The sequence below is a fragment of the Myotis lucifugus genome, unplaced genomic scaffold, assembly GCF_000147115.1.
Source record: "Myotis lucifugus unplaced genomic scaffold, Myoluc2.0 scaffold_128, whole genome shotgun sequence".
NCBI classification, from domain to species: Eukaryota; Metazoa; Chordata; class Mammalia; order Chiroptera; family Vespertilionidae; genus Myotis; species Myotis lucifugus.
In genome coordinates, this window is record NW_005871176.1 from 853,730 (window position 1) to 877,808 (window position 24,079).

The following is a 24,079-nucleotide window of genomic DNA, read 5'->3' on the forward strand; positions in this document are numbered from 1 at the left end:
GAGCAAGCCTTCCTTGGGGCTCATCTCCTCAAATCTTGGGGGTCCCCTGGAGCCAAGCATTGGTCTCATTTTTCCTTGAGGGGGTGGAAAGAAGGTTCAAATCCCAGCTACATCAATGTGAGAGAGAAACATCAATAGGCTGCCTCCTGCACACACTCCAACAGGGATCGAGCCCACAACCCAGGCACGTGCCCCAGCCAGAATCGAACCGGCCACCTTTTGGTGCACAGACCAACTGAACCACACTGGCTGGGCTCTGACATTGTCTTTTTTAAAAAAAGAGAAACCGTAATGTTTCTTGCGATGTAAATTGGAAAGCCCGAAGCCACCTTGATGCTGACACAGAGATGCTGAGATTCTGGGATTTCACAGAGCAGAACGTTTTCTTACATAGGGTTCAGCTATGGGATTTATTTTTACCAAGTAAGGCCATTAAGAGCCCCAACTCATCTAGTATTTGTAAATGAATACTGAGACAGCAGGGAGAAAGGACATATTTTAAAACAAAGGAGAGTCCCGCCCAAGAAAAGACCTTTGGCTTCTTTCCACCGACAAACCCCAAAATAGCCACATGATAAATGGGATCTATATTTAAAAAGCACCAATGTTCAACATTTTCTAAATAAAATTTGATTTCTTGATTACCCTAAAATGTAACTGGTGTTTCAGAAAAGTGTGATATAGTCTCATGTCTATATTTGACAACATCATACAGAAAATGGGGTTCAAGTATCCAATTTGCTCATAAAAATTTTTTTTTGATCAAAGCCATTTCCTGAATCCATTTAAAAAATTTTTTTTAAAAAATTGATTTCAGAGAAGAAAGGGAGAGGGAGAGAAAGATATAAACATCCATGATGAGAGAGAATCATGGATTGGCTACCTCCTGCAAGTCCCCCACTGGGGATTGAGCCCACAACCCGGGCATGTGCCCTTGACCGGAATCGAACCTGGGACCTTTCAGTTCGCAGGCTGATGCTCTATCCTGAATCCGTTTTTAAACAGGTATGTGGGGGAAATGGGGAGCTTCACTCTTTTTTTTTTTTTAATTTTTTTTTAAAATATATTTTATTGATTTTTTACAGAGAGGAAGGGAGAGAGATAGAGAGTTAGAAACATTGATGAGAGAAAAACATCGATCAGCCGCCTCCTGCACATCTCCCACTGGGAATGTGCCCGCAACCAAGGTACATGCCCTTGACCAGAATCGAACCCGGGACCTTTCAGTCCACAGGCCGACGCTCTATCCACTGAGCCAAACCGGTTTCGGCAGGGAGCTTCACTCTTAATGCCATTTCTCTTCAATCGCAGTATTCTGGATGATGGAGAAGAGACTCAGCCCAGGCTTCTCCCTTCCCTCAGGGCCAGGTGGCAGGCAAGCTGGTGTCTTGCTGGTAAGTTCTGCAGGAAGGGGCTGTAAACAGGCCTTTCTCCCTGGGGCATCCCAGCTCAGAGATGCAGGATTCAGACACGTGCCCGCAGGCATCTGTGGACGAGGGAGGCTGTGAGGTTATGAAAGCGACATTGCAAGCTGACGTGGGTTTGAGCTGGAAGGGTCCGTGGAGAACCTTCTTTTACCTGCCAGGACATTGAGGCTCAGAGAGGTTAGGAGACTTTCCCGAAGTCACACAGCACACAGACATCAGATGCTGGTTCTAAACCACTGTCTTCAACTCCAGCCCACACAGAGAGAAAACGGAACCTGGAGTGGCTCAGGGACTCAGCCACATTGGGGCTTCTCAGGAGCACCCCCTGATTCCACCTGGGAACCAGCTCCCTTCCTTCTCTGCTCTCACTGTCTCCTGGGAGTCTGACCTTGGCTGGTTGGTCTGGCTGGGGCTCTGGGCTTCATCTTCAGTGGAGGGGACCCCACTGAGGTCCTCCAGGCCCACTGCCCTGGATCCACCCTCAGGGCTGTGAACAGCTCGGGCGGAAATGGTGAAAGCCACATGATGGCTGACACTCGGGAAGAGGCGGTCTCCTTGACTGTATTATTGGACCCTCTCTTAGCTGGCAAGAGAACCAGCAGGAAGGTCATCTCTCTCAACACTGCATAGCCCTCCTTTCGAAGGAGATACTGAAATGTACAGGTCAGACCATACATGCCTCCTGGGTGGAGCTTTATATAAAAGTAGGCAGACAACACAGACACATAGACATCCAACAGCAGGTTGCCTTAGAAATACGGGTCGCAGGTTCGATTCCAGTCAAGAGCATGTACCTTGGTTGCGGGCACATCCCCAGTGGGAGGTGTGCAGGAGGCAGTTGATCGATGTTTCTCTCTCATCGATGTTTCTAACTCTCTATCCCTCTCCCTTTCTCTCTGTAAAAAATCAATAAAATAAATATATTTTAAAAAGTCTGGGTTATTAAAAACTACAAATGCATTTCCAGATGCGAGACAGACAGTTTGGAAAACTGTCCTCTAACCCAGATCTTAAAAATAAAATAAAAATAAATAAATAAATAAATAAGTAAGTAAATAAATAAATAAAAGTAGGCAGACAACACAGACACATAGACATCCAACAGCAGGTTGCCCTAGAAATACGGGTTGTTGACTGGTGTTTGAAACTGATCCTGCCAGATGGCCTCCTTAGCTTCTCTTGTTGGAGACTTGGATGTGGTGAGAGGCTGAGGGGTCCCAGGTTGCCCTTAGGGATTCCACAGTTCAGTTTGACCTGCCACTTAGGCTGTAAGACCTGAGGCAGCAGTGCCAGCACAAAAAGAAATAGCCTCGCCTGTCTGGCATGGCTCAGTGGTTGAGCATCGACCTATGAACCAGGAGGTCACTGTTTGATTCCCAGTCAGGACACATGCCTGGGTTGCAGGCTCAATCCCCAGTGTGGGGCATGCTCTCTCATCATTGATGTTTCTCTCTCTCTCTCTCTCTCTCTCTGTCTCTCTCTCTCTCTCTCCCTCTCCCTTCCTCTCTGAAATCAATCCTATATAATAAAAGGCTAATATGCAAATTGTCCCCTGGGGAGTTCAACCAACTGGGAGTTTGACCGCTCACTATGATGTGTGCTGACCATCAGGGGGCGGTGAGGAATGAAGGAAGTCCCCGGCTGGCAACTGGCAGTCGGGGGAAGGGAGGCCCTGGCTGGCAGCCGGCAGCTGCTAGGGACCCTACCCATGCACAAATTTCGTGCACTGGGCCTCTAGTAAAAATACATTTTTAAAAAAGAAAGAAAGAAAGAAATCGCTTCACACAGACTGCTTTACTGGCTCCCACAATCCTGGAAAGTAAAATCTCCGTAAAAAAAAAAAATCCCTTATTTTATACATAGGCATCCCCTAGTAGTTCTGCTGCTCCGACCAAACCATGGTTGATACAGCAGGCTCCCAGTGCCCAACAGCATGCTTGCCACATAGCAGGTGCTCAACCTGTGTTTGTTGAGTGACTGAGTGATTGAATGCACAAATGAGTAGTCCCTGCCCTCAAAGACTTCACAGACACTCCCGGGAACAGGAACTGAGGAGCTGAGCAGGCAATATAGGGGTCATGGCATTTTGACTTTTGTGGTGGGGCGGTGTGGACAAGCGCTGGACACCCTTTGGCCTCCCAGTCATGGATGTCTCCCTGGTCTGGGTTTGTGCTGGATGAAGGGATGGGCACCCCATTAGACTGCCGTGCTAGGCGGCATCCTCAGGGGACCAGGGGAGACAACTCAGTGCCCTAATATCCAAGGGGGTGTGAACATCCTCCATGTCTTGCTCCTGAAAATGAGCTTCCAGCCAGTGCATGTGCCCAGATGCTGCTGCAGACACAAGGACAGCTCTGGTCACCTTGCAGATCTGCTTCTGGCACTTGCTCCCGGGACTCATACCAGCCTGGGAAGGAAACTGGAGTGCTCACGTCTGCTTAGCCAGAGAGACCATCCCACTCACACATCACCCAGATAGCAAGAGCCCCCCTCCCCGACCAGGAACCTCAACAATCCTGCCACCTCCTAGAAACCTCCTCAGCTATCAAATGGGCTAATAGCACCTCCCTCCCTAGGTTGTTGGAAATATTTGATGATACTGTGCACACAAATGACCCACCGTAGTGGCTGGCACACAGTAGGCACACAATAAATGGTACCTGCCCTGGGAGAGAACCACAAAACCGAAGCCCAAGCGTTTTGACTCCAAATGGTTGGCCCTAAACATAAGCCCTGAGGGCCAAGGTCAGTGTCCAGGACAGAAGGTGACCCCTCTTTTCCCACTCTTCTCAGGCTGCCTGTGAAGCACTTACCACACTGGATGTGGCCAGGGGTGACACTGGGGTGGTAGTGGTCCTATTTGGGGAGCACTGGTGAGCTCTCAGGAGGGAGCAGCAGCACCTGTGGGGCGACCCAAACCGAGCCCAGGGCAAGCAGGTGCCACAGCCCGTTCAGAGGCCTCTCAGTGCCCTGAGCCTGGAATGCCCATCCAACTACTCGTCTCCCCCCACCCTCCACCCCCCGCGCTAGCTAAATCCCTCCTATCCACCAAGGCCAGGCTCAAATGCTACCTCCAGGTGACACCTGTTCCAGGTGACGTCTTCCCCAGCAGAGGTCATCATTCCTCTCTGGGCTCCCAGGTAGTACCCGTCATTCATTCACTGAAACACCCACCACAGTCCTTCAACACACATCGATGGAGCACCTGGCTGGGTCCTGGGGATACGGAGATTGAACAATAACCACAAAGTATAAATTTCTTCCTCAACAAGCTCAGTCTAGGGAAGGAGACAGACACAGTAGACAGCACTCCACAGAGTGCTGAGGATGGAATGTCTGATAAAGGAGTTTTGAGTTAAACCAGGAGGCTACTGTCCAACCAGGATGGTGGTGGGCTGACGCTGCGGGCCAGGCTCCCCCACAGATTCTCCTGGGGTCTGTCTGGACCACTGTACTCCATCTCCATCACAGCGAGCACAGAGGACCGGATGTGCTGGACATAAAGGACCGGATCACACATCTCAGGCCCCATCTGCCAATACAGGGGGACCTCGGGACCCCAGCTCACAGAGCACAACTTCCCAGGGTCACTTGCATTCTCCACTGGGACCGAAAGGGTTAGGAATTTAGTCCCAGGGGAGGGGGCGAGCTCTGCACAGGTGGAACCTGATACACCCCAAAGGTCCCTGAGGGCCTGCCAGGTAGGTGGGCTGCTTTGGAACTACCTGTTGTTAAACACACATCCCCATGCCCAATAGGAACCTCTGCTCTGGGGGCCAGGAATCTGTTTGTTTTTAATCCTTACATGAGGATATGTTTCTATTGATTTTTTTTGAGAGAGCGAGAGAGAGGGAAACATCAATGTAGGAGAAAAACATTGATCGGTGGCCTCCAGTACTTGCCCCGACTAAAGATGGGACCTGCAACCCAGGTATGTGCCCTGATTGGGAATTGAACCCACAACCTTTTGGTATACTGGACAGTGCTCTAACCCACTGAGCAACCAGGCCAGGGCCGGAAATCTGTATTTGTAAACAAGCTCTGTAGGCGTTGCAGACAGCTGTCAGGTGTGGGGACACTGGGAGGCTATATGCATCACAAAAGGTTAGCAAAGCTCACTTATACTCATACTAAAGGCCCGGCGCACGAAATTCATGCAAGGGTACCGTCCCTAGGCCTGGCCTGTGATCAGGGCCATCTTCCCCAGCTGCCTGCAGCTGGCCCTGCCCCCCACTGCCACCCACCCCTGGTTCCCGTTCACCATCGGGTGATCGGAGCCTGATGGCTGGGGGAAGGGACTGAGATGTCCGCTGTTACCGCCCGTTCACCGGGCCCGCACCGCTGCGGGCCACCCTCTGTGTGTGGGGCAACCGGCGGGGTGGGGGGCCTTGGCCTGGCACTGCCCGCATCTCCCGCCACCCACCCCCAGTTCCCCATTCGTCATCGGGCAATTGGAGCCTGCTGGCTGGGGAAAGGGACCAAAAGGTGGTCAGTGCACCTCATAGTGACTGGTCAAGTGGTCATTCTGGGTATTCTGCCATTAGGGTCAATTTGTATATTACCCTTTTATTATATAGGATAGAGTCCCAGTGTACGGGTGGGAACCGGCTGGCCTGCCCTGATGGGGGCCCCAGATCAGGGTGGGGGTCCCTGCTGGGGGTTGGGGCCTGCCGGGGTGAGGGGCCGTGGGCGATTTGCAAGCTGGCCACAGCCCTGATTGGGGTGGGGGGTCCCTGCTGGGGGGCGGGGCCGGCTGGGGTGAGGGGCCATGGTTGATCTGGTCTCTGGTCATTCTGGGTATTTTGCTGTTTTGGTCGCTGGGCTTATATTATATAGGATATCCACTGGTACAACCCAATGATGTCCACAGGGACTGGGCCAACCTGTGGTCATGGTTCTCACTTCACATATTTCTATATTTGAGATGGTGCACCCAGGGGCGGCGGGGGCGGGGGGGGGGGCAGGGGGAGTGTAAGAGGTGTGTCCTCCTGATAAATACAAAATTATACATCACCATCCTCATCCATCTAGCATGTGCACATTTTGTAACTTCCTCTTTTAATTAAAAATGTATTCAGAACATTTTTAATATTTTATGATAGGGCATTTTCTTAAAATGTGTTACTCAGCTGTCTACCTTTTAGACCAAGCACAGCCCTTGTAACTGACAAAATGTCCTTGACCAAACTTCAGTCAGAGCCTTTGAGCTCTTTTTTTTTTTTTTTGACTGGGCCCTCGTTGGGTCTTGTCCTCCAGAGTAAGAATCTTGTTCAGCCAGTTTCCGGAGAATCCCCCACCCTGGATATCTGATCAAATTCCTCATCCTCACCATCCCAGGTGGCGTCTGCACCCGGCCAGCCTGCAGCAGGAATCCTGTGGAGTTAGTTAGCATGAACCCCCCTGAACCTGTTATGCCCAGATTTCAGGATCCCCAAGAGACCTTCAGGGAGCCAGCCGAGTCCGATGCAAAAGCAAAAAGAGTCTTTATTTGAGCTAGCTCGTGCTCCCTATCTACCACACTCGCCGACACAGCGGCAAGAGGCAGAAAGAGAGAACTTTGTGTGGAGCGGGGTTTTATAGGGGGGTTGGAGTAAGGGGAGGAGAGAGGACTGTGGGCCCTGCTGATTGGCCAGGCGCAAGTCGGTGTCTTGTTACACAGGATGTGGTTGTGTCTATGGCGCGCACTTCCCTTGATTATCATTGGTTAGTTTAAAGAAATCCTAGGTGTGGCTAGCAGAGGCTCGGGCTTCCGGGAAGAAGCTCCTTGCTGAGCACATGGCTGCCCAAAAATGGAGGATCTGGGGCAAGATGGAGGGCGTAGCCCTCGCCCTTTCAAACCCATGATGCTTTCTCTTAGTAATTTTCCATCCACTGACCCCCAGCCTGCTTCCTGGCTATAAATCCCTCCTTGTCCCTGCTGTATTTGGAAATAAGCTCCATCCCAGACTGAGGTCTCTTCCCCCCTGTTGCAATCATTCTTGGTTAAAAGTCTGCTTTTCCCAATTAAGCTACTGTCCAGCTCTGTGAGTTTTTAAAAAAATATATTTTTTTATTGATTTTTAGAGAGAAAGTGGGAGGGAGTGGGAGAGAGAGAAACATCGATGTGAGAGTGGAACAGGGCTGGCTGCCTTTGGCAAGCCCCCCCACCTGCAATTATGCCCCGACCAGAAATTGAACCCTCAACCTTTCAGTGCAGGGGCAACGCCCAACCAACTGAGCCAGAAGGCCAGGGCCAGCTCTGGTTTTCTTTAACAGTTATGTGCGTGAGACCCAGGTAGGACCCAGTTCATCACTGGGCCCCTGGACCTCTCACCCAGGACCCTAGGTATGTGCCTTGGAAGCCTTTGTCTTCACTCCTGACCCATAGCTCAGGATCCACTGATGAGCAGGCTCCTGAGCCTGCAGCGCGGTGAGGACTGAGTAGACTCTAGAACAGTGATGGCGAACCTTTTGAGCTCGGTGTGTCAGCATTTTGGAAAACCCTAACTTAACTCTGGTGCCGTGTCACATATAGAAATTTTTTGATATTGGCAACCATAGTAAAACAAAGATTTATATTTTTGATATTTATTTTATATATTTAAATGCCATTTAACAAAGAAAAATCAACCAAAAAAATGAGTTCGCGTGTCACCTCTGACACGCGTGTCATAGGTTCGCCATCACTGCTCTAGAACAGCGGTCGCCAACCAGTGGTTCGTGAGGTCTGAAAGGTTGGCGACCGCTGCTCTAGAAACTAGGGTAGAGCCTGAGGCATCTGTGTTTGTATGAGGCCAGTCTGGTTAGAGTCTCAAGTGCTTCTGTGGACAAGGTACAGGCACGCTAATTAAGAAGAAAGGAGCTCTCAGTGCACTGGAAACTCCCTTCTCCAACCCCTGATGACTATCTGCTCCGCCAACTCCGTCTGCTTCCTTTCTAGGTGGCATGACTTTCCCAAGGATAATACGGAATCTCAATGGCCTCTTTGGGAAACTCGAGATGTCCCCAAACTGGCTCTTCTGAGAACTTTCCTTCCCATCTCCCCTTCTTACCGCTTTAGTTCCCTTGAATCCTTTGATAGGACCTTCTCCATCCCTCTGTCCACCTCTGTTGGACCTTTTCCCTGCCCTCTCCAGCCCCTTGGTCACTTGAATATTCAAACCCCTTTCCCCCCTCTGGGGCTCTGAAGGGCCTCAGGGACCCCCAAAAGCTACTGAGGCTGAAAAGGAAAAAGGCGCATTGGAAATAGACTGGATATTCATCCAATCAGATGGATTTGAAGACATCTGGCAGCTACTTGTGTGGTCTTCTGAAAATGTTATTTCAGAAGATTGAATAGATTTATTTATACGTTCTTTTAAAACTTAACTTTGATATAAAAAAAGTACACTGATGCAAAACTAGCATGTGGTTTTCTCTCTGCTAAAACAACCAAGTTTTCTTGGATTATTTATCTGCTGTTAACAGGAGATTGTAAAAGATAATCAGCCTAGGGACCAAGATCTTGTCTTATCAGAATGACCTCTTGCACAGTATATTAATCTTTATCATGTCCTTGGCTGTTGCAAAGGTCTAAGGTTTTTTACATTGTTGACAATCTAGACTTCCCAAAACCAAGCCCTGAGTGAAACCTTCTTGTTCTTGAACTGACCTTGAGATTTCCCAGAGGACCCCACCCCCCACCCCAAAAGGAGGGTTGTTGCAAATAATTTGGTTTATTTGACATGTTAGGTTGCATGGACAGCATTGTCAACTAAGAGATATTTAACCTTCCCTGGGTTATATCTGTATGTGCAAAATGTTATGTCAGAAACTGTGAATTTCTAGAAATGGATCCATGTCCTTGCTGTTCATGGCATGTTATGATTTGATGTTATCAGTCATATTTCCAGTTATTATTTTTAAATGTTGGGTGTTGCAGAAATAGCCACATTTTTGGGGGGGGGGGGTCAAATGAACTTGCATCAGATATTTAACCACAGCCATTTTCATCTGATTTGTTTTTTTACTCTGATTCTTCTCTGAAAACATTTGCAGTCAGCCACAGGGCAGAATCCTTCGTGATGGAGCAGATTCTAGACGAAGATTAGCCTGCAGAGGCCAGTTACCACTCGTGCTGCCTTTAAATAGTCTATTGAGAGCAGAGGCTTACTTTGAAAGCAAGAGTAGCTTTACTTTTGTTATCTTTTCTAAAAGTATGTTTTTATTGATTTCAGAGGGAGGAAGGGAGAGGGAGAAAGAGAGAAACATCAGTGATGAAAGAGAATCATAGGTCAGCGGTCTCCTGCATGCCACCCACTGGGGATCGAGCCTGAAACCCGGGCGTGTGCCCCGACCAGGAATTGAACCATGATGTTCTGGGTCACAGGTCGACACCCCACCACTGAGCCACACCCGCCAGGCAGATCAAAAAAGGAGAGGACTGCAGACAGCAATTTTGTGTTTCAATGGAAAATTATAGTACACCCTGTGGGTTCCCCAATGTCTGGCTACAAGTCTCCAAATTCATGTTTCTCTTTATTCTCCTGCCTTCCTGACCTTTGACCTCACTGAGCATTAAAACCGCCCTTTTCCAGCCGTCCAGCAAACAGGAGCTGGACGATTTTATGTAAACTTCAGAGAAATCTCCACAACATTTCATGAATGAGCAACCTTCATGCCTGTTGTGTGGGCCACTCAGAGAGTTCAGTGCAACACCCGATGCCATTGACAATGACCTTGAAACTGCAAATCGGGAGACGTGTTGGATCGCCGCTGCTGTCCTCCCTCCGTCACCTAAAGATGCTCACAGCTCAGCAGCTAGAAAGCTGCTCAGAGGGCTGCCCTCTGGGTTTCCAGCTACTAATCTCTGTTTTTCTTTTCTTTTTATAGATACTCTCCCTTTAACCGACTGGCCGCTACACTACAACCAAGTCTCAACGCGCGGTCTAGCTGATCCTTCCTGAGCAAAAGGTGACCAAATGAGAAATGGACTTAAATTGTTCAGAGGAAACAATGTCCCTTCTTTCCTTGAACAAGAGGGGAGACTGACAAAGACTCTTTCCTTGACCAAACTTCAGTCAGGCTCCTCTCAGACCTATGTTTGACCAGGCCTCATCCTCAAGAGCAGGAATCCTGTCCTGTTGGTTTAGCCTGAACCCCCACCCTGGATATCTCCTCACCATCAATATCTGATCAAATTCTTCACCCCCACCCTCCGAGGTGCCTGGTCACCTGGCCTGCCTTCCACAGGAATCCTGCTGAGTTGGTTTAGCCAGAATCCCCTCTGACCCCTGATGCATCCTCTCAGTCATTTTCCATCACAGACCCCTTGCCTGCTCCGTGGCCCTAAACCCCCCTCCCGCCCCGCCGCCCCGGATCCCTGCTGTATTGGGAATTGAGGCCAGTTCCACAGGAGGTCTCCTTTCCTCTATTGCAGTCGTTCCTGGTTAGAAGCTGCCTTTACTGTCCGCCTCTCCTTTGACCTTATCCTTTCTAGAAGATTCCCGGCCATTGTGTTCATTCCTCTGCACTGACCTTCCCAGCCGTCCCATTCCTATTCCAGCCAGGAGCTGGGGAGAAAGCAAGATGAATCGCTTGGAAGAAACGTCACCTCTCAAACTCACCAATCCATCATTTTCAGAATGACAGGGCCTGGGAGTTGGCCAACAACTCATTTATCAAGTCTGAGAAGCCCCGATTTAGAGAATCTAAAACTGTTTCGTTGCCGTGTCTAAAACTCTGTGAGTCATCCGCTCTAAACAGCTGACTGAAAACACCGGAATGTTGCCCAATTGCTTTTCTAAACCGAAGTGAGCCAGCTGCTGGACGCCGAGATTACTCAGGTTTCAAAGAAACGAGCCGGCTGTAAACCTCGAACCTGCTATTATCTCCTGTGAGGATCACTTTATCTAAGACAGGGGTGCTGTCCTGTCGAGCATCCAGTCCAAGTTCAAACGCGTTCCAGCTTGCAGACTTTCTCCCTATGCAGAACACCCCAGTCCTCCGAGACAGTGTATGCTTTTCAAAGTGTTTTTATATCCATGACCCAATATAGCCTCAGCTCATCCCATGGTACAGAGTGGGAAAGCGAGAGACAGAAAGGCATCTTGCTTCATTAAGGTCACACGCACGTTAGCGGTGCCAGGACCTGAACCGGGTTCGCAGGCCCTGAAGTTCGGGGCGGTCTCCCCAGCCTGAACTGGTTCCCTCTAGCAGCGTTAGAGCTTCTCATGGGAACGGGGACATCCTGAGGACGGGGACTGGGGCTCCTTTCTGACCCGCACTGCTTGGCCTGGTGCCTGACTCCTGGAGCAGGTCCCACTGTGGACAGCGTCCTCACATGGTTTCACTGATCCTCATAGTAACCCGTGAGGGAAGTACTACGAACTCCCGGTCCTGTGTGTGAAGAGACTGGAGCACAGAGAAGTCAAGGACTTTGCCCCGGGAACCACAGCAACGCAAAAGGGTACCAACCCCAGAGCCCACCTCTTTGCCCAGGAAAGTGTGCTGAATCAATGTGGCCGCCCCCAGGCAAGGTTTCAGTGCAGACCTTGGCAGGCTGCCTGCTGTCCCCGGAGGGGAGAGTAACTAGTTAATGGCATCCACGGGCTGCCCCCTGTCCTGCAGGCCATAGTCGAGGCAGCTGAGGCAGGGCCCCTTCCCTGTGGCCTGCTGGCGTGGGTGAGGGCGAGCCCTCCGGGGAAGGAAGAAAACACAGTGATGCTGGCAAGGCTGATAACATTCATTTAACAACCAGACAGTCCCGACAGCTGCCCCGGGATCCGCGGGCTGGTCTCTACATGCCAGGCAGGCCGCTAGCTGCCCTTCATCTCGCACAACACCTTGTGAAGGCGGTATTAGAACCCGGTGTTGTAGTGAAGAAACTGGGCTCAGAGAGGTTCAATAACTTGTTCCCAAGATCGTATCCCCAGGAGTCAGGAGAGCCCAGAGCGGGAAGCCCTTGTGTGCGGGACCCTGAGCCACACTCCTGACCGCTATGTTAGAGCGCTTCTCTCACCAGCCTTCCCTGTGGCTCATTTCCCCCATAGAGTCAAGGGGAATATACTTAACTTATCTTTTTCTAATCCTCACCCGAGGACATTTTTATTGATTTTTAGAGAGAGGGGAAGGGAGATTGAGAAAGAGAGAGAGAGAAAGAGAGAGGGAGGGAGGGGAGGGAGGGAGGGAGGGAGGGAGGGAGGGAGGGAGGGAGGGAGGAAGAGAGAGAAAACAAACAAACATTGATTGGTTGCCTCCCACACGCACCTGAAACCTAGGCGTGTGCCCTGACCGGGAGTCCGACCTGAGACCTCTGGGTGTATGAGATGACGCTCCTACCGACCAAACCACCCTGGCCAGGGCTCCCATTGTGCATCTTGCTTTACTTTTCTTTCCATAGAACATGAGTTGTTTCTCTTGGGCTCTTGGGTGTTAATGGGGAATTGCGGGCCAGGGTTGCTGCGGAAAACCTTTCCCTCCGCGCTTTTAGGTGTGGTGCATGAGGGCCTAGAAACTGAACTGACAAAAGACACATTAACAGGAGAAAAGGCAGGAGACATTGACTAATATCTACGTGCCGGGAGTTCACAGCCAAGAAGTGAAACTCACAGAAGGGGTCAGACTCGGGCTTATCTACGTTCTTAGCAAAGGATAGAGGGTTTAGACCTCAAGGGACTATCAACTGGGGGGAATGACTAGGCCATATAGGAGGAAACCAGTGGGAGATAAGGGCTACATCAGTAAAGTTTGTTTATGCAAATTCATCTTGGTGTTGACACCCCATCTTTGAAGATAAGAGCTGTTTTCCTCTCCCTGATACGAGGGCAGGGACAGGGGTGTGGGCGCCTTCTTCAAAGGGAAACTTAGGCCCTTTTAGGCGACAAGGGGAGAACAGAGAACCCTGGGGTGTCTGTCAATTCTCAGTTGCCTTTGGCTGGAACTCATTCTTATGCCAATGTGGCATATCTTGGGGTGGCACATTCTGGTCCCTATAGAGGTCACGGAGCAAAGGAGTGACAAGGGGTCTCGTGTGGGGTCTCCTGGCTCCCAGCCCACAGCTCCTTGACTGCTCTGCCCTGCTTCCCCCCCCCCCCCCTGTTTTTGCTCCTCAAGAGCAGATCCATGTTCTCATCCTCCTCTCCCTGGTGGGGGACTTCCTAGAGATAAGAATCTACGTCGGGCTGACTCACGGGGCACCTGAGGATGATGTCAGGGTGAGGTGGTGTCAGCGTGGAGACGGCTGTCCCGAGCATCTCTCGAGCGCCTGTTAGTTCACCCAACTATTTTTTTAAAAAAATACATTTTTATTGATTTCAGAGAGGAAGGGAGTGGGAGAGAGAGATAGAAACATCCATGATGAGAGAGAATCATGGATTGGTTGCTTCCTGCATGCCCCCTGCTGGGGATCAAGCCCACAATCTGTAATCGAACCTGGGACCCTTCAGTCCGCCGGCCGACGCTCTATCCACTGAGCCAAACCAGTCAGGGTTACAGCCTGCATTTTAAACAAGTTCCCCCAGGGATTCATGGGAGGGCGGCTCGGGGATGCAGGCTTCCTGTGGCTTCCCCTCTGGAGCCGGGCCTCTGCCGCTTCTGGCTGAGTGAGTGGCCCCGGGAGTGGTTCTCACAGAGCCTGCTTCCTCCTCTGTAGAGTAATGGGGTGTCAGCGAGAAGAGGATGTAAGGTGCTTAGCTTAGAGAAGTGCGCCTTCCCATCGCCCTCTTAGGAAACCGGGTGGATTCTTCCTCTTCCTTCTGAGATGCGTTTCCGGGACCTGGGGTGCTCAGGGCCAGGGAGGGGCACTGCTGCAGGCCGTCTGCAGAGCCCAGACCAGCGCCAGCTCATCTCAGGCTGGGTCCTTGAGGGGTGCAGGTAGTCTGGGCTTTCGCTCGCCTCAGCCCAACCTGGCTCCTGGAGGGGACTCCAGAGGAGAATGACCTTCGACCCACTTCCAAGGCGTCCTGGGAGTAGGGCAGTGCTCTTGGGAGGGGCAGCTGATTTGTGATTGTCGTGAGGGAGGGGCTGGGAGGCGATAAAACGTGTTCCCTTTCCAATCTGCACACCTACCCCTTCCACTCTGTCCCAAACTGCTCACCAACCGTAAGTACTCATCAAGAAAGAGGTGAGGGTGCCCAGCTGGTGTGGCTCAGTGGTTGAGCATCTATCTATAAACCAGGAGGTCGCAGTTCAATTCCGGGTTAGGGCATATGCCCAAGTTTCTGGCTCGATCCCCAAGAGGGGGAGTGCAGGAAGTAGCAAATCAATGATTCTCTGTCATCATTAATGTTTCTATCTCTCTCCCTCTCCCTTCCTCTCTAAAATCAATAAAAACTTAAAAAAAATGAAAAAAATGAAAGAGGTGAGGGTTTGGTAAAAAAAATTCCCATTCATAGAATTCATAAACAGCCCCAAGAGGTAGGTGTGATCACCCCTGTTTAGGGATCACAAATCGAGAATCACAGAAGTAATCACTAACCCAAGGTCACACAGCTGGAAAATAGCTCAGTTGAGAGGAATGAGCTTTCCTATCAATTTTCATTCATCCATCCATCCATTCATTCATTCATCCATTCATTCATCAGATATTTTACATGTCTCCAGCTTTGTTCTGGATGCTGGGGATGTTGTGGTCCCTACATTCGGAGTGTTTATATTCTAGTCGAGCACTAGAGTGAGATAAACTGAATGAGTAAGTGATGAAGAAAACCACCAGGAAGTATAAACCAGAGAATTAGAATTAAGGCAGAGAGACAGGGAGTGGTAAGGGTGATGGTGGTTTGGGGGCAGAGAGTGGGGAGGGGGCGATGCTTCCAGTTGGGAGCACAAGGACGTTTTCCTGAGGGAGTAACTGTCAGCTCAACTCTCTTGCAAAGAGCTCTGGCAAGTACCTTCCCCGAGAGGTGAAGCAAGGCTTGGCCAGGAACCCAAGGCAGAGAGTGAACAGGGAGGAATCCCTCGGCCTGCCTTCTCAGCTTCAAGTTTTCACAAACTGTTTTAAAATCTCTTCTTTAAGTGAAAAAACTAAGACAAACAAACAAATCCAGAGCTTCCTAAGCGAGAGAGCCAGTCAGTCCCTGACTCTGGGTCGTCCAGACTGCCCCAGGGTCAGGCTGACCCTCAGCAGTGAGCAAGGATGCAGGACCCTGAGTGTCAATGTCCCCATTGTCCCTCCAGGGACACTGAAAGGTGGTGGAAGGGACAGGAGCCCCAGCCCCACCAGCACATGGCAGTGAGGGGAGGATGGGTGGGGAGTGAGATCCTGCTGGAAAAACAGAGACGTGGAGAGGCATCAGCCTGGGCCTGGCCCCCACACCCAGAGGTGAGACCCTGAATTCGGTGACCTGTGGATTGGGTCAGCCAGTGGTGGGAAGGGGCTCTGTGTGGGAGAAAGTGCCCCAAATGTGAGGGCTCTACTTGAGCACTATTGTTATTGTCGATAAGATTATTACTCACTGGCCCTTTACCCAGGTTTCCTGCCTTGCCGCACCCAGCCTCGTCGCCTGGTCCCCGGGCGTGGCTATTCTCCCCTGAAAGGGGACCCAGGGCTGAGTCACCAATTGTCCCAGTAAAGAGTGTGGGAGGTAGGCTGGTGAGACATGGCTCTGCAGCCAGAGGGACCTGCGTTCAAATCCCAGCCCTGCCACTTATCAGCAAGTGACTCATCCTAAAGTTTCAGTTTCCGCAGCTGGAAAGAGCAGGTGCCCCAGGGAGTGGAGAGGAGTGGGTAAGTGGGCAGCCCAGGTGTTCGGTGTCCCTTCTGCCCCTCCCACGGGTGCCCCTTTGCAGAAACTGACCTCAGAGGAACAGGAAGCTCAATGAAGGCATCCTTCTGTCTGTCTCCTACATCCAGGGTCCATGAGAGACAGGGACAGACAGGGGTGCCTGTGAGTCTCCCCTTCCCTGTGCCTCTTCTCCAACCCCAGTGACGGGAAACTGGCCCAGAGGAGAGCTCAGAGGTGGGAAGGGCTTACCTTACTCCAGGGACTCAGTTCTGGCTGCCCTGAGACCCCATCTCTCCTCTTGGTCCAAAGCTCCATGTCTTTACCAACGTGGGATTCATTCATTCATTCATTCATTCATTCAACAAATACCTACTAATATCTACTATGTGATCACCAGGACCTTCCCTAGGTTCCTAGCTCACAGAGGGAAGCACTACAGACAGCCCTGCTCCGGACCCAGCCCTGGGATTGCCCACCCAACACCAATCCTATCAATAATCTCAACAGCCCCCATCTCAGCAGCTACTCATCCCTTAGAGACATTGACCTTGCCCTGTCTGAGAGGTAAATAAGTCCCGAGGAATCTAAACCGACCTGGGTAATCACTGGGGCCTCATGGTTTCGGGTGGCCGGTCCTGAGTGGGAGGGCTGCTGGGTGGTGGTGATAGGGCTAATTAAAAAGAGACGCAGAAGAGGCAGCATTTTCTCTGCTGGATGTTGACATGTCCTGGCTCGAGGTCTGGCTCACAGCTGCCACCTCGGAGCCAGGAGGAGCCACCTGGAAGACCAACCCAACCAACACAGAGAGGGTGGCCAGCCAGGTGCTGATGACGCCATCAAGCCACTAAAGAGCCACCTTCCCCCTGGACTGATTGTCTTGTGAGCTCATAAATGCCCTCATTGTTGAAGCCCATTGAGTCACAGTTTTCTGCTGGAAGCTTCCTAATCAGTATAAACAGGGCGGGGTGCCAGGGGGCAGACTGGGAAGGGTCTGGGGTGGCCTCCTGGCTCTGCCTTTTGCTGGTTGCAGGACCTCGGGCCTTTCCTGTCCCCATTTCTGAGCATCAGGTTGTTCAGTTTTAAATGGGGGATAAATGCCCATACCTGCCAACACTGACCTTGTCAAAGCCACAGAGCCCGGAACATGGGAGCTCTGATGGATTGTGGAATCGCCAGCCCTCAGCCTTGGATGAAGTGGACCTCATGCATGAGGATCTAAGTGAACAGCTGCACAGTCATACAGAAGGGAGAGAGGAGTTGGGTGGAAAGAGGGGAACATTGATGAACTATTCTCCTCCTGGCTTACTAGTAGCTTGGGGGTGACTGCAGATTTGGTTACTGCCTAGTAACAACAACAACAATGCAGTTAACATTTAAAGAGGGGTTACCATGTGCCAAACACTGTGCTAAGAGCGTAGGCATTAATCCAGGGGCATCCATTAACATTAACCTCATCTTATTTTCTTCTTAATTTCATTTATACTTCACACACAAGGAAAGCAAGATCCCTCCTGGAAGGTCACATGGCTAGCCAGTGGTACAACTAAAATTTGAACTTGGGTCCCATAGTCCTTCATTCCTATTCTATTGTCTCGTACGAGGCACTGAGCTTCACATAGAAGGAAAACTGCTTGGCCAGCTGTTTCTCATCTGGGCGCCACAGGCCGGAGGTTGTGGGTGGCTCCAGGTGCCTCAGCCCTGTTGCTGGAGACATGGCTGCTTACATATGAATGACAGATTGTGGATCCTTATATTAAAAAGCTATCCATTCATCCATCTTCCATCCATCCATCCATCCATCCATCCAAACTCAGTTTCCCTAGAAGCCATGCCTGGGATGAGAATTCTTGGGCAAGTGAAGGATTTATGGAGGGAGTGCTCTCACGAGAAACCTGTAAGGGACAAAGGGCAACAGGATAGGCCAGGAGACAAAGCAAGCAGAGGTGGTTCCAGATGTCTACCCTCAGCCTGATGCCAGGAGGAGCTCTGGGGCATGCACTGTACCACCCAGGTGGTCCCACGCAGATGGGGGTGGGCAATGATCCTTTCCCTGGTATTATATTCCATATGCATTGGTTAGAGGTGGGTGATATGGAGGGTAGCGGGGATAGGCAAGGTAGTTCCCAGCAGACAAGGTCAATCCTTAAGAGGCAGATGTGAACAGCTCACAGCCAACATCTGGCTGAGCTGGGAGTAGGGGAACTGGGCCAGAAGGGGATCTGAAGTGAAGCACTAACGGCGTCTGCCACAATCTCCATTTGATCCGTTAGCATGAATGGAACACTATTACGTAGAGGAGCAGAGGAAACAAAGCTGTGACAGACACAGCCTCCGGCCTCTGGGAGCTCCAGTCTAGTTGGGAGAGATCAGAGAAGTCCAGACAATGATAAGTCCACTCAAGGTCCAGCTTGGTAAACTGCAGACCCATCAAGTGCTATGGGAGCTCGGAGGAGGGAGTGAGGCCTGGGGGCCACGAGGAATCAGCCAGGGGAGACTTCTGTAGGAAGCAACCCTTGGAGCCTGAGGAGCCTCAGGCGGGCTTAGCCACCTGGAAACGGCAAGTGGGGCAAGTGGGGCATTTCTTCGGAAAGCCCACCTGCGCAGAGGCCTGGGGCAGAAGAGGAAGGGCCTGGAGGACATGTGGCCTGTGCTCGCGGGCTTCGTCCAGCCCTTCCCCCAAGAGGCATTTACACAGCCCCTTCCTGGCATTGCTTTGGGTACCAGGGATGCAATGAGTCCTCGACAGGCATGGGCCCCGCCCACCAGGACCTCAAGCCTAGTGGGGAGAGGGACACAGCGCCAGACAGGGCGAGGAGGGTGGGGGTGGGGGGCTCCAAACTCCTGCGAGAGGCCCTTCCTGGGGTGAGGGAGGGCCTGAGAGGTTTAAGTAGAGTCGGGAGGACAGACAGATCAGTGCTGCCCATTAGAGAGGCCACTGGGGCCGCAGCTTAGACAGTGTATTAGAGGAGTGAGACTGAAGTGGGGAGGCCTGGTGAGTGAGTGGCAGTGACAGGCCCCCAACACCTGCTGCTTTGGCCCAAACACCTTCCCCCTGGCTCCCTGAACTTGGCTTTTCCTAAGATCCCAATCCCCCTCCGAGGACACAGCTGCTGTTGGGAGATTTATTTCAGAAGGTCCAAGAGGCACGGCGGGTGGTGGAGGAGGGGCTGACTCCCGCGCCCTGGGGGTGTGTTAAGGGAGCCAGGCTGCTTCAGGGGGTTGGTTACTTCTGGGACAGGGGTGTCAGCAATCCCGTGGGACTTCTGAGGACCCGGGTAGGGAGGGTGGGACAGGTGGGCAGGCAGCGTGGGACAGCCCGGCAGGCTTCTTCTAGCACGTAGGGGTTTGGCCCTTGCAGCGGGACCTGGAGAAACGGACGAGACGGAGCTTCTTCTGGTAGGTGCCCAGCTGACGCTTCAGGCAGAAGGCCACCTCCTTGTCACAGTCGCACAGCTGCTGCTCACACCAGCTCCCTTTGTCAGCTGTGGGGTGCAGGAGGGGGGCTCAGTGACCGTCCATTCCTGAGGCCGAGCCAGGGCTGGGTCTAGGGTCCCTGGAGGGAACCTCTGAAGGCAGTGCCATCCTCACTCAGCTTAAGGTGTCCTTCCCAGCTACTTGGACTCTAGCTGCGTGACCTTGGGTACCTACCAAGACCTCCCCGTGTGCCTTTATTTATTTGCACCTACATGTGGCCAGCCTGGGTTGGGAGTGGGGGCGGGGAGACAGGACTGAACACAACTGACCTCTGAGATTCACACGCCCGTGGGGCAGCAGGTATTTGAGAACGGCAGAAACGAATATCAAGCTGTGCTCTATGGGAGTCAGAAACAATGCCAGGGCCACAGGGCAGGAACGCAGTGGGCCAGAGCCATTGGAGCTGAGGTCAGAGGGTCTCTCTCCCTATGGGAAGCCAGGTGGAGGAGGGGGGAGTGTTCCAGGCTGATGGAACAGCCTGTGCAAAGACTCTGAGGCAGGAGGGACCAAGGTACTTCAGTTTCATTATCTGTAAAATGGCGATGATGAGAAGCGCTGCCTGGGGGGCGGGGGCGGGGAGGCTGTGGTGAGAATTAAAGTAAGAAGGCAAAGCACTCAGTACAAGTAAGTGCTCGATAAATGCCGGCTATTACAATTCGTGTCATTGTTATTATTATTAAGCCCTCAGTGAACAGGGGCAGTGGAAATGTGCCCATTTGATTCCCAGCCCTGGACCTGCCACCTGCTTCCTGCACGGACCCAGGGGCCAAGTGACCTGGGATGCAACCCAGGCTCTGCTACTGGCAGCGGTGTGACCCCAGGCAAACACTTCCTCACTCCATTTCCTTGTCTATAAAATAGAGCTCATCAGGGTGGGGCTGCCTCCTGGCTGGGCTGCTGTGAGGATCAGTGATGATGGAAGTAGAAACAAGATCATCTATGGGGCATGCCCTGCGGCAGGCATCTGTGAAGCTCATTCTGTCTGCCCTCATTCTAGTTCTTGGATTAACACTATGGGGTAGAATAGAATATTGTTCTCATCCTCAGTTCACAGATGAAGATACTGAGGTTCAGAGAGGTTGAGCAAGGCACTCAAGGTCACACAGCTGGAATCTAAGCAGAGGTCTGCCAGCCTTCCAGATCCTAAAGGAGCCAAAGCCCTCATTGGACCTCTCCATATTCCCACCCCTACTCCTGCCTCTCCTCCACCGCCCCACTATTGCCACTGGGCATGCGAGAGAAACAGAGAGGTTGCGTAGCTTGTGCATCATTGCACAGCATATGAAAGCAGAACTCCCTTCCTCAGTCTACAACTCGAATCCCCAGTCTAGACACTCACAGCACTGGATGTCCCCCTGGGAAAAGGTGTAGTTGTAATGGTCCCTGAAGTAATGGCAATGGTGGAGCTTCAGGTGACGATAGCAGCAGTCGTGAGCATGGCAGCACCTGGAGGGAGAGGACAGGAGGTGGGGCAGGGAGCACAGACGCACTGCATCGTCCTTAGCCGGCTCTGTCTCAGGAAGCCCCTGCCCCAGAGGAGAACCCGAGCCCCCTTGGAAGAGCCAAGGCCTCGAGGGGTCTAGTCTTCGGCGTGCTCATGCTGGCTAACACTTACAGGGTGCTTCCTAGGGCCCAGGCACCTGCTTTTTCTACAAATTATCTGTTAATCTTCCCAACCACCTTATGACAGGGGAACTAGGACAATCCTCATGTCACAGCTGAGGCAACTGGGACTCAGGGAGACCACGCCACTTGCCCGAGCTCACACAGCCTGAAAGTGGTGGGTCAGGGAAGTGACCGGGCCTGGCCCAGGCTCTCATCTCTCCTCTGGCCGATTCCCAGGATTGTGGTGAAGATCCGATAAGATAATGGCAAAATGAGGCTGGCCCTTTAAAAAACCCCATGCAATGGCAGCAGGCAGTGTGTGTGGGTATTCTAATTAGATTAGGGGTTGAGAGTGCAAGTGGGGGGAGGGGGGCGGTCTTCAGAGACTTTGGGGAACCCTCTAGAAGGCAGGCTCCAGGAGGGTTGGGGCTGTGTCGAAGCTTAGCAGAGTTCCTAGCACATAGTACAGAACGGATCCACAGAATGAATAAATAGATGGAGAGGACAGGATTGCCGCCCGTGGGCCTGCCTGGGAAGGGTTACCAGTCCGTGGCATCGAGGGGTTGGCCTTTTCCACCACGTCCACAGTGACAGCCGTAGTACCAATAGGAGGTGAGGGGTGTCTTCCCGGTCACTTGTTTGACCATCTTGTTCAGGTTCAGAAGCCCGCCCTGGGTTGGAGTTACACCTGCCAAGGAGCCCAGCAACAAGGAGAGGACGTGAATCCCAGGGGAGATCCGTGCACCCCTGGCTGGCACCTCTGCTCTATCTGGTCCAAACCAATGACCCTGGATAACAAAATGACAACAACCACTACATCCATTAAAAAATATAGTGACAGTGAGTGCTTGCCATGGGCCTTTTCATGTAGCAATTGATTGACTCCATCTCATCCCATGAGAAAAAGATTATTTTTAAAAAATATATATTTTATTGATTTTTTACAGAGAGGAAGGAAGAGGGAGTTAGAAACATCTATGAGAGAGAAACATTGATCAGCTGCCTCCTGCACACCCCCTACTGGGGATGTGCCCGCAACCAAGGTACATACCCTTGACCAGAATCGAACCTGGGACTCTTCAAGTCCACAGGCCGACGCTCTAGCCAGTCAGGGCAAGACTATTTTTTTAAATAAGTCAACTTAGATGTAGAGAAAAGTTGCAAAGATCATACAGAAAGTTCTCATAGAGCCCTCACCCACTTTCCTGTAGTGTGGTATCATCTTACATAATTGTGGTGTATTTATGAAAACGCAGAAACTGACAATGAATACTATTTTTAATCCCCAGTTTAGAGAGGAGCAGATGGAGGCTCAGTCACTTGTTCCAGGTCATAGTAGCTGGTAAGAGGAGGAACCTGGATAGAGACCCAAGGCACCCTTTCTAAAATCACATACGTTGAGGTGCCAATTTGCTAGCAGCCACATTTTTACATTTGATCTTCTGCTAAAGATCAAATAGAAATCGCCTCATCTCCCACCAAGTCAACAGAACCCACTTCCCAGGTTCAAGGGAGATCCATGAACGTGGACGCGGAGTGCTGTTTCTATGCAAATGAGTTTTATTATTTGGTCAAAAGGACGGAGGGGAACAAGGTGAGATCATTTCTGTAATTTTTGTCCAAGGTGCCACAGGTGCCAGCTCGGCAGGTCCCTGGATTCTGAACCTTCGGCTCTGACCTTCACGGCAGGCCAGAAGGGCACCAGAGCTTGGCCACCCAGGCCTCTCTGGCCAAAGCCACTGTTCTAAGGGACTGGAAGCCGCTGATGGCTCCTTGCAAGGGGCAGAGGGTTAAGGGCTTGAGGGGCCAGGGCAGTGGAGATTAAAGCAGCAGTTCAGTCTAGGAAAAAGATATTATAGGGCCTACCTGTGTCCCTCCTTCCCTTTCCAGCTGTGCTCCTGTCCCCACTCACCAGCAAACACCACCAGCGCGCACAGCAGGGGTAGTTCCATGATCCCGGCCCAGAGGAGGGGAAGCCACTGCTGGAAGTCCTTCATGCAGGCAGCCCCTTATATAAGAGCCACCCCCACCCCCACCAGCTGAGCCTGCCCCTGTCCCTTCTGCTCTAGCTCTCGTGGAGGCCACCTCTGCTCCTTCTGTTTCCTCTTTTCTGGCAAGGGGGAATTTTAAAACAAAATTATTTTTAACATCTATTTTTTAAACTTTCTGATTGCAAAAGAAGCACATGATCAGTGTAGAAGATTTGGAAAACATGAACAATAAGAAGAAATTAAAAATCACCTGTGGATTCATTAAGCAGCATTACGGGTTCGGTGTATGTCCTTCTAGTTCCATTGCTCTCTCTCTCTCTCTCTCTCTCTCTCTCTCTCTATATATATATATATATATATATATATCTCCACACTTTTCCTGACCAAACTAAGAAGTTGTTATTTGTAGCCTCTCTTTTCACTTACCAATGAAATTTGAACACAGTTCTATGCCATTAAATATTCTTCTGCAGAAACATTTGAAAGGCAGTCTCGTATCCCATGGTACAGCTAGGCCATTCATTTAATGAACCCCATATTGATGGCCATATGGGTTACTACTCTAGAGTGCACAGTGGTACAGTGGAAGAAACCACTGAGCCGAAATCTCAGTTCATGTCCAGAACTGTTGCTGTAGGATCTATCCCTAAAGTGGACTTGCCAGGTCAAAGCACATGCACAATTTGAAGGCAATTGACATGTGTCGACAACTTACAGAAGGTCCGCCCAGTTCACATATGGGAATCCTAATGAACACATGGTGTGGATCCAGCCTAACTAGGGTGGGGGTGCTGATGGCAGGACACACGGAGGCACCACGAAGAGATGGTCTGCCTCAATGGCTCCACGGAAAACCCTGCAAGGTTTGATGGAGAGCCCATAGGTAACAGAAATTGGTTTT

The 24,079-nt window shown here is 51.2% G+C and overlaps 1 protein-coding gene across 1 annotated transcript; it reads right to left on the minus strand.

Annotated features, from left to right (window-relative positions):
- Positions 1–19,438: 19,438 nt before the first annotated feature.
- PLA2G2D (phospholipase A2 group IID) lies at positions 19,439–23,139 on the minus strand. Its single transcript, XM_006094072.3, has 4 exons — positions 23,100–23,139; positions 21,731–21,875; positions 20,922–21,028; positions 19,439–19,590 (listed from the first exon to the last, which is right to left on the minus strand). The coding sequence occupies exons 1-4, from the start codon at positions 23,137–23,139 to the stop codon at positions 19,439–19,441; spliced, it is 444 nt and encodes a 147-aa protein (XP_006094134.3).
- Positions 23,140–24,079: the final 940 nt, after the last annotated feature.